The sequence below is a fragment of the Girardinichthys multiradiatus genome, chromosome 3 (assembly GCF_021462225.1).
Source record: "Girardinichthys multiradiatus isolate DD_20200921_A chromosome 3, DD_fGirMul_XY1, whole genome shotgun sequence".
NCBI lineage: Eukaryota > Metazoa > Chordata > Actinopteri > Cyprinodontiformes > Goodeidae > Girardinichthys > Girardinichthys multiradiatus.
The window spans coordinates 15704991-15716270 of record NC_061796.1 but is presented as its reverse complement, the minus strand read 5'-3'; the positions used below and the strand labels follow the sequence as shown (position 1 = coordinate 15716270).

Genomic DNA, 11280 nt, shown 5'->3' with positions numbered 1-11280 from the left:
ATGCTGTGGTAGCCATGCTGGTTCAGTATGCCTTCAATTTTGAATAAATCCCCAACACTGTCACCAGCAAAGCACCCCCACACCATCACACCTCCTCCTCCATGCTTCACGGTGGGAACCAGGCATGTAGAGTCCATCCGTTCACCTCTTCTGCGCCGCACAAAGACACGGCGGTTGGAACCAAAGATCTCAAACTTGGACTCATCAGACCAAAGCACAGATTTCCACTGGTCTAATGTCCATTCCTTGTGTTCTTTAGCCCAAACAAGTCTCTTCTGCTTGTTGCCTGTCCTCAGCAGTGGTTTCCTAGCAGCTCTTTTACCATGAAGGCCTGATTCACACAGTCTCCTCTTAACAGTTGTTCTAGAGATGTGTCTGCTGCTAGAACACTGTGTGGCATTGACCTCTTTTCTAATCTGAGCTGCTGTTAACCTGCGATTTCTGAGGCTGGTGAATCAGATGAACGTATTGTCCGCAGCAGAGGTGACTCTTGGTCTTCCTTTCCTGGGGCGGTCCTCATGTGAGTCAGTTTCTTTGTAGCGCTTGATGGTTTTTGCGACTGCACTTGGGGACACTTTCAAAGTTTTCCCAATTATTCGCACTGACTGACCTTCATTTCTTAAAGTAATGATGGCCACTCGTTTTTCCGCACTTAAGCTGCTTTTTTCTTGCCATAATACAAATTCTAACAGTCTATTCAGTAGGACTGTCAACTGTGTACTGTATCCACCTCCTGCACAACACAACTGATGGTCCCAATCCCATTTATAAGGCTTGAAATCCCACTTATTAAACCTGACAGGGCACACCTGTGAAGTGAAAACCATTTCAGGTGACTACCTCTTGAAGCTCATCAACAGAATGCCAAGAGTGTACAGAGCAGTAATCAAAGCAAAAGGTGGCTACTTTGAAGAACCTAGAATATAAGACATATTTTCAGTTGTTTCACACTTTACACCATCTCCATGAAAGCATCCCCACAGCAGGATGCTGCCACTATCATCCTTTACCAAGTTGTTGGTCTCTCTCGGGTGATGTAGTGTTAATTTTCTGCCACAATTGATCTCACTTAGAAAACTTTCTTTTTGTCTTCTACTTTACTACTTATGAAGCACAACGGTGAGTATATCTACCAATGTACAATCCCTATAAAATATTTTGAAGTTAGTGGTTTCAAAGATGTACAAGATGTAGCAAGTACACTCCACTATTACATTTGTGGTTATTATTTCAACAAATATGGAGTATGAGGAAGCCCAATCAGTCGTTTAAACGTTGCAACATACTATTCTGTATCATAGACATGACATGTAATGTGTCTGTCTGCAGGTCTGAAAGAAAGAAAAAAAAGACCATTCTGTTATTGTAATGCAGTATCTAATCTAGCTATTGAGTTTACCTTAGTTTAAACAAATATATGAGCCAACAACACAACTAAAGAACAGACCTCGAGGAGTATATTGTCAATTACAGGTTGATTAGAAAAAAGCTCCTCCTGTCTTCAGCATTAACATCTGGACAGTCAGCTCTACCCTAAGCATAGTCATCAACAACATCGCCCCTGATCTCTTCAGGAAACAATCCTCGCCTCCGACAGGGGGAATTAGGATGCTGATTAAATTTATTAGGTGCTTTTAATCCACTGGTGTCAAGAACAAAATCTGTATAACCTCTGTTTGAGCATTTACATCAAAACTTTGGAACCTTTTCAGGTGAAACTTAAATAGTGGTTAAAGACATCATTATAAGAGATGGTAAACATTCAACATTGTGATATACTGTGGTTGTAACTCAACAAGCTCATGGTATGCAGTCTATTGCTTTACTGCAATGAGGTAAAGCTGTATTCCTTAAAACCTTGGCATACTCATGTGACATTGGTTTTAATTCTTAGAGTCTTCAATTTTGTGTTATGAGTGATACCAGGAAAGGTGCAAGAAACATGCTTTATACATGCAGAGAAGCATCTCAGACAACATACTGAATTAAAACTGACAAAATAGCAGCAAAGCAAAGAACAATGGACGGCATTCACAGATATGTAAATATTATCTCAAGTGTTTCATATATTTACAGCCAGATTTCCCCACAATACGTGTACAAATACTTTACATTTGTCACCACTCTTCTTATTTACCTTTTAACAACTAAGAAAAATATAAACCTCCATGTTGATACATATACATCAGTATAAGGTACACCAGATAAGATGGAGCACTTCAGCTTTGCAGGCAACAGTTTTCCCTACTGGGATACCCTTTAGACTATTGGCAGTCACTGTAACAGCACAGTACCTTCTGAGGATTAGATTCACACCAGTATTGTCTGCATTTGGATGGTCTCATTTTTGATTGTAGGTTATTAAAGTCGGCACTCATTAATTAAAAAGGAGGAGCTTTTAAATCCTGTTCATTAGTCACTTGTCACATAGGTTAATTTAGAAATTGCTTGTGTGTACACTTCTAATATTTGACATCATTTCTTCAGCTTGGATTTCTTCTAGATTTTAACTGATTAAGTCCTTGATGATCATCCTTGATGATTAAGATATATTCTTACAGTTAAGTCCAAATATTTACAAGATGAATTGTTGATTGCTCAGACTTTCTTTTTTTATTCAGAAAGATCAAAAACTAAATTATTCTTAAGTCACACTAGTTAGATTTAAAGTCAGTGTCAGTTAAAACAGCAGGTTATTTTAAAAGGTGTGTTGTTATTAAAATATTTAAATATGGAATGAAGTAGAAATCAAGTAGAGGTTTTTAAGTAAACAAGTAAATGAGCAGAATATTCTTGTTGACAAGTAAGGAGCAAGTTGTTCTGCTCCTTACTAAGCAACACTGAGAGTCAAATAAGCTGACGCTAGCTGGTTAATTAGCCAAGCTATGGGCTATATAAGCTTGCCTGCAGTCTCCTGCTTTACATATCTGATGCTTTAGCCTCTTAACATACTAAACTGTGCTTTCAAGCATTACGTTAGCTGCCTTTCCTTTAGTTTCCACGACATGTCGTTCCAAACAGCCAACGTTTTTTTTCTTGTAAACAACATTAATGAGTAGCAGTGAGCAAGACGTTGCTGAACAGTTAAGGGAGGTGTGCTCTCCTAATTAAATTGAAGAGAACTCCACTCACACCAGAATTTACTCTGGCGTCCTAATAAAGTGAAAATAAACCCCATATCAACTTTCCTTTCCAGATAAACTCTAGAAATTGAGCCTTGGATGCCATCTTTAGGTTACTGTGCAATGTTTTACATTTATTTTACATTTTCATGTAAACTTGTTTAATTCTGTAATATTTGTCCTAAAACCATCTTAGTGCTGCCCCCTTTGGGTTGAACAGTGGCTACTGTAGTTGAATTGGTACAGCTTGGTACAGGTCTATGTCACATCACCATGTTCGGGCATAAAATCATCTCAATCAGACACGTCCGCATTCTGTCCTCCACTATCTCAGCAGGGCCTGTTTTGGCCATTGCCAAGTCAGCGGCTTGAACAGATAAGACTCAGGCCTGATGGGCTCCACATAGGTGAAGAATCCTCCACCTCAAAAGATCTATCCATGGCAAAACTAATTGCGTTGCTCTGCTCACTCTCCATGTTTCACTATGTAAAATTAAGCTAGCTGCCACTTTCCCTCATCCTCCGGACCACATCCCCGCTTAACCCCCTGTGCTCATCCCCACACTTGGCCGTGCTCCTGAGTGTCTCTTGGCAATGCCCACTTTGGTGGCTTTTTCAAAAATGTGTCTGGGGGTGGGGTTATGCTTTTACATTGGGTTTAGTTCAACTTTAAGAAACTTTAACCCGCAGGATTGGTTTGAAGCAAATTTTTGGGTGTTTTCAATGCATCACTTTTAAAAAGTGTTCGATACCTTGAGATGGATATCCATGGCATGCCTAGTGCATGGCATATGTGTGTATGCATGGGGGTGGAACTTTTTTTACACATGCCAATGTGTAAAAAGGACATAACCAAAGTTGCTTAGTTTGTATAATAAAAGAACAGGTATAGACCAGGGCCCGTATTTACAAAAGATTCTCAGTTCTCTCAGAGCTCCTATCTTAGCTTAAAAATTCCTGCCAAGGACTTCTAGCTTAGGAGTGATTCCGTCCTCTGCTGAGAGCGACTGAGCGAGGAGACGACAGAACTTCGTATCTTAGAAGGTGTGGTTGACCCTGTTGCTAGGTGTGATGCTGTCTTCTAAGAGTTGTGATTGGTTGTTAAAAGAAACAACAACAAAAATGCACTCCTAGTAATCAATGGAAAGAAATTAACCGATGATAGATTTTAGACTGGATTCAAAATTGTGTAAATCATGATAATAAAACGTAACAAGATTAAATTAATAGCCAACATCAACAGCTTTAAACGTAGTTTATTTACATGCTCATCATTATTCTGATCTGCTTATTATTATGTTTACTTGCCATGCTGGTCATTTTCATAATGCATCTATTTCATATTAAAATTAAAATTCAGCATTTTCTGATCTCCTTCTTATATAATGAGGTTTAGTTTGGTAAAACAACTAAAACAAAACGGAGAACAAAAGGTGAAGAAAACCAAACTGGACAGAGGATCAGAGCCTGCTGGTGGAGGAGAGAGGAGTGTTTAAAGGTAGATTTGGTCCTGGGATTGAGGTGCAAACGAACAGGCATGCCCGAGCAGATCAATGTGTCGTTCCCTTTGCTTTCAGCACCAGCCTGGAATGTGAGCAGCGCTGGCACCTGCTGCAATCAGAACCTAAAGAGGAGATAGCAGCACACCAGAGAACTTCTCCACAGACGAGGAGCATTGTAGATGACCATTTAGGCTTAGGCTGCTGACATCATCACGTACAATACATCAAATACGTATTCACCTCATTAACATCTTCCTTCTGTTTATGTAGTGCTTAGATTAGTGTACTGTATCTTGTCTAGAGTTTGTATTTAAGTAAATGTGTATTTATGTATATTTTTTGAGTTTTGCAACATTTTTACAGTCTGTAAATATTTAAATAAGTCTGTACTATATTGCTTGCAATTTGGTTCACTTTTTATTCAAGGTTATTTATTATTGTTTCTGTTATTTATCCTTCCTAGATTACTAGAGGTGCTAGAGGTATCTGTCCTGCCGTGTAAACAATTTAATTTACCCCTAGGGGGATGATAATGTTTATCTTATCTCTATATTAATAATTGTATGATTGTTATAGAAGTTTATGTGCTCATTTACTTTACTGTTTAGGGGTGGATCCCTGCATGATCGAGCAGTAGCGTTTTATTAATTCGCTGTTATTCATTGTTTGGAGAATATCTCTCCATTCTATGTCTTTCTGCCAACGTCCTCTAAAAGTCCTCTTCACTACTCTTAACATTTCCTCACGTCAGGAGCTCTCTTAAGGCCTAAGGTGCTTCATGAATCACTTTTATCTTACCGAGGGAAAATTCTAAGAAAAATCGTAGCTTTCGAGAAATTCTACAATTTTTGTTAGAATGACGTCACTAGGAGCTACTTTTAGTCTTAGGATTCTTTGTGTATATGGGCCCTGTTTTAAAGAAAATGTAACCTTAAATTACTTCTTAATGAAATTAACATCATCTTGGTATTCAGTAATTTATTCAATAACTGACACAATTGATGTGTTTATACAAAGTGAATAAGAGCTTTAAGCAAGTGAGCCATTGACAAACTAAACTGTTAGCTTTGTGGCTACTAAAGATAATTTTTATAATAAAAATTTATCTCAGGCATTAAACAGCCTGTTAATTAAAATACTAAGATGTCACTCAGAGGTTCAAGCAATCATATAAATACCAGCGTTCATGTTAAGCAGTACAAAGTAATTTATTGCTGCTGGAAGGCTGGATATGTAGTCTGCTGACATTAGGATAACTTTACTTTAGTAGAGCTGAAACAAAGAACATAACTAAAACAGCCTCAATGCAAATGTTCCTAGATGAGGATCCTGATTTTTTTAGTAACAGGGTCCAAGTTTTGCAGTAGAATGAATTATTCAAACATAGTGGTTGCACCAAATGACAAAATAATGGAAAAAAATCTAAAAGCTTGATGTCATTTTTCTATTACTTCTATTTCGTGGTTCAGAAATGGAATTTGGGTATTTCAATTAAACTTGACAGAGAAGAACAGAGCAGCTTTGGGAAACAAGGAGAATATAGATTTACTTGATATCCTTCAGAAGCAAAAGCCATTGTCTGGGTAGCTAGCCTTTGTTATTCCCTCTGCCCACGCTGAAGTAATTCCATTAGCAAGCTAAATTTAATTTACAGCCTGAAGGAAACAACACACATGGTAATATCCTTGTGACAGATGATGTCGTTACCATTTTAGGTTCCTGAATGCTGTAATTCTTTTTTAAAGAAAGAGTTATTTTGACATCTTAAACATGCAAGCTAGCTTTCCAGAACAGTGTTCTTGCGCCAACAAGATACAAAATGACGTTTAACTCAACAAAACTACAACCAGCAATTAGAACATGCTGGAATAAGCAATTCTGTAAATTGCATGAAGCTGTATAAATGGAAAAAATAGCATTTGTTCTTCAGACACAAAAAAACCCACTTGAAACATGTTCCACAGCAACAGGTGGTTATGCCTCAAGTTGGTGAAAAGTAAAACTGTACTAAATACATCGATACTTATTAAGTCAGAGGGTTAAATGACCTCATGTTTGAATGTTATACCAATATAAATACATTATGAAGTGATCTTTAATTATCTACCTTGATGTCTCACTGTGCTCTCGGGTTTTAGACACTGCAGACTTCTCATGTGATCAGACTGAGATCCTTTTAGCTTCAGTCCAGGTACAATGACACACACTTGTGTGAAACATGACAATGAGCAATACTCATCCTGATTAACACCCTCAAACTCACCCAGGGTGAGTATCAGCAATACTCACCCTGGGTGAGTCTTGTTGACTCAAAGTGAGTTTGAGTGTACCATCTCAATAAATGTTCATGTTACCAGGCACAGCCAGTCAAACGTTGGTGCAGTTAGTTGATGGGGGAGTATCTGCCTTGCTGCGGATTTCCTTAATGTCGTTGAGCGGGCAGTCGCCGTGGCCAATCTGGCATTTAAAGACTTGCTTGTAAGCCTTCCTGAAGTTCTCTGACAAAAAAGCGTAGATGACAGGGTTTACAGATGAGTTGCTGTACGCCAGGCAATGTGCAGCCACCCGAAACACGTAGGAGGCCTGGGTCAGTGGAAAGGTCCCGAACTCCGCCCAGAGATGAACAACGTGATGAGGGAGCCAGGACAGGCAGAACACCACCACCACCACCAGCACTGTCTGAGCAGTCTGGGAGAACATACAGGAAGAAGAGAAATGATTTGTAAGTGCTCTCAGGGAAATAATAACATTTACAGTTTATAGTTCAGCTTTGAGTCGTTAATGGGATAAAACTGCTTTTTATTAATGGTAACTGTTATCTGGTGCTACAATTTAAAGGGAATAGTTTTTTTTTAGTAAGATAAAAAAATATTTAAAGAGCGAAAATATCCTACAGTGCATTGAAATGAACCCTCAGAATTGTGACTTTTAACACATTCAACATATTTCAGTCCTCTGACAGAGACGTTTAAGGCCCACATGCAGTTGATGGGCTTGAGATTGCCAAAATAGACAATGGGTATATGATCCTAAAGTTGTTACACATTTTATGTTTAAAGTTTTACGTGCATCAATAAGACCTAACGACAACGTGAAGTAGGGTATAAGATCTCAAAAAGCAAAACATCATGACCTGATCCAATGAAATTCTAAAGCAGATGAAATACAAAGTCATTGACATTTATCAGTCTGTAAAGATTTAAAACGCAAAGCCATTATCCACACTTGGGGAACACATGTGGAACAGCAAGGAACCTTCCCAGGACTGGCCAGCCTACCAAAATCAATTCAATTCAATTAAATTCAAAGATACTTTATTGATCCCCGAGGGGAAATTAGAATTCCAGTACAACCCATCCAAACATACATCATAACACAAGACAAGGGGGGAATGGTCACCGAGGCTTTGCTGCCCACTCACAGGCGCTGCCCTTGCTAGATGAGAAAAGAGGCCACATTAGGTAAGTAGAGGGAAAAAAATCATATTTCACATTTTATCCTTAGCAGGATACAATTTGAGATTGCAAAAAACCTCAGCACAAAGAAGCAACAAGTTTACAAAACAACATCATGCCGGGAACGGTGAAGGTGGTGTGAGGGGGTGCATATGTTTATCTTGAGCATGTGTGTGTGTGCAAGTGAGTGTGTGCAAGTAAGTCCATGAAGCACTGTCCCAGAGGCCATTGTCCTTGATGGTACGTTGGAATGTTCATCAATCGGCCACAAAGTTCTGAGCAGGTCCACAGATGTCCTCAGGGAAGGGAGGGGTCAGAGGGAGCAGAGCGTCATGTTTACATAACTTCCAGGAGAAGTTGAAGATAGCCAGCCATCAAGGCCGTGCAGGGGAGCCAGATTCAGAAAAACAATAATTATTTGGGTTAGGCTGACTCTTAATTTTCCGTCAGCCTTGAGAGTCTCGCTGGTGCTTCTCAAAGGCGAATCCAAATAGACAAATTCCTGGTCTTTCGCCAGATCTGAGCGAACAACTTTCTCCAAGATTTATCCCATTTCACCCCTGAGTCCAGGAACCGCAACCTGCCTGCGATCCTAAGGATCACATCCAGTCTGCGATTCAGCTCACGTAACATCTCAGTCTGAGTGTTGATCGCTCTGAAGATCCCATCATACATGCCAAGCAGCTTCACAATTGCCAGAACAGCTGCTGACATTCTCCGAATTTCTCGATATGCCAGGTAACCGCTGACTCCAAAAAGCAGAAATCTTGATATCAAACATCCAATTATATACATATCTTCCACATCCTCGACTGACATTATCGACAAACACACAATCCTCCACTTCTGCCAGGAGTCCATTGTGTATCCAGAGAAAAACGTCCAGTCCGGACAAGTTGGGCTCTCCTTCACCTGAGATGACATGTCAAAGATGGCTCCCCTTTAGTGAGCCAACTTTTCCCTCAAGAAAATAACTCCAAATTGTCCACAAAATCCTATTTAACCTTTAGAGAAACAGTGATAAATTTTTTTTTTTACTTAAACTAGACATTTCTTAGCTTGGTATTAACATGTCTTGTCTTTTGACAATTAGTGCGATTGCCAATAAGAAAATATTTGCTTCTGTAGTTCAAATATACAATAATTATTCAATTTCAACTGAAAGCTTAATATTATGATTCTTAAAATAAATCTTTAATTTCTTTAAATTGTACCCTTGATTTCACTTATTTCTTAAATGCAATTAAGATAGGTCCCTGATAAAGAGAAAATGTCATGTTTCAATTTTGTGAAACACTAAAATGCAGAGATGAGTTCAGATGAATCTGAACGCTTTAATAATGAAAATGAAAGAACCCAGCAAATCCAGCAAAGAACAATTGGAACCAGTGGACTTACATACTGAGGAAGGGTGGAGAAATGACAGGCAAACAATATGAGCTAATCAGAAGAAATGAGTTACAGCTGAAGCAGAGAGAGCTAACTGGACGGAGCAAAGCAGGCAGAAACATAAAGAAACCCAAGGAAGAATCTAACAGGAAATAACTCTAGATGTAGAAAAAACAATAAAACACAAAAGTGGAATACACCTAACAAGAATGAGCACAAGGAAATAACTTTAGAAAGCAGAACCTAAAGAACATAATAAACAGCAAAGAAATAGTCAAATACATACACAAAAGAAAATCAAAACCGAACACATTAGGATTGTGACAGAATACCCTTTGGTTGATTTTTGATGGATAAGAGAGATAATATATTTAGGGGTTTTGATACATACATATATATTTAATGTAGCTATTATCATTTGCAACAGAGGGGACGCTACAAGAGAAAATACTGGCAATTCTGAGGTGTATCAAATAAGGTCTACCAGGTGTGTGTTGATTTGTTTTTTCTAGGCATTTGTAAATTGATGTGCGAAGAATCAGTGATCCAGCTTTCCCTTCAAGCCTTGCTGCATTATAAAGCCAGGAATCTAAATTTTGTTTTTCTTTCTCTTGTTAGCTCTGTTTGAGTCTGCAGCCTTTGAGAAAAACAACTTCCCTGCCCTACATGCCAGCATTTAGTGGCTGTGGCGCTCCTGCTTTGTAACGAGGTTGTAATATAGCTACCGACTGAAAATCAAACCATAAAAGCGAGAAAAACAATAAAAGATGGATTTTAGAGCTGAAGAGAGGAGCAGAACTCTCAATGGGTGTCTTCTGACCGTCCTCTTTCAAAATATCATAAAATATCTATCGTGTCGATAGTTCATTCCACAGATCCAGATATGCAATCCTCTGAATGGCAGAGTGGATCAGAGTTGGCCATAACACAAAGTCTTTTTCTCAAGTATTTAGCTGCATGTAGCTCAGGGTAAAGCATACTTGTAGCACAAACAAAGTAATGGTAAACATCTTCCCAAAAGATGACTACATCAATACTTTGGTCTTGTGTTTGATAGTCCACAGTCACCAGATCGCCATTCAGCACAACACCTTTAGAAATATGCACTCAGTGGCAACTTTATGACGAGAACCTTGCTGGCTGGAACCCCCTTTTTCCCCTCAGACCTGAATTAGTTCTTTGTGGCATATATTCAGCAAGGTGTCTACAATATTCGTCAGAGGTTTTGATCCATATTAAGAACACCATGGAGTCGCTGCAAATTTATCAGCTGCACATCCATGATGCAACTCTCACATTAAACCACATGCCAATGTTTTTCATATCTATTTGATTCTTGTTGAGCCTGTGCGAGTTAGGTCCTGGTGTTTCTGTTCTTAGCAGATACAGAGTGGCACTCTGCTCATTGCAGCTGTAGCCCATCTGCTTTATGATCTGACAGGTGGTGCACTCAGAGATGGTATTTCTCATACATTAAAAATTGCTTATTTGAGCTACTATTTCATCATCTCAAAGCAGTCTGACATTTCCCCTCTAACCTCTGACATCAAAAAGGTATTTCTGTCCACATAGCTGTGGCTCACTGGATATTCTCTCTTCACAGAAAGGTTGCATGTAAAAAATACCAGACATTTCTGGAATACTTAGACCAGCCCATCTGGCACCAACAACCATTTTGTCAGTCAATGTCACTCAAATCTCCTTTGTTCCCCCACTCTGATGCTCGGTTTGAACTTCAGCATGTCTAGATGCCTAAATGGCTGATTTTCTGTTTGTGTTTACATGCATTTGAAAACCAAATGAAGTTACTGG

At 38.9% G+C, this 11280-nt stretch overlaps 1 protein-coding gene across 1 annotated transcript in view; it reads right to left on the bottom strand.

Annotated features, from left to right (window-relative positions):
• Window positions 1-869: 869 nt before the first annotated feature.
• The window catches only part of LOC124865283 (galanin receptor type 1-like), a 28350-nt gene continuing 17939 nt past the window's right edge, over window positions 870-11280 (bottom strand). The window contains exon 3 of the mRNA XM_047360259.1: window positions 870-7312. Coding sequence (XP_047216215.1) covers window positions 6992-7312 — 321 coding nt within the window. The 3' untranslated portion in view covers window positions 870-6991. The remainder of the gene's footprint in view (window positions 7313-11280) is intronic.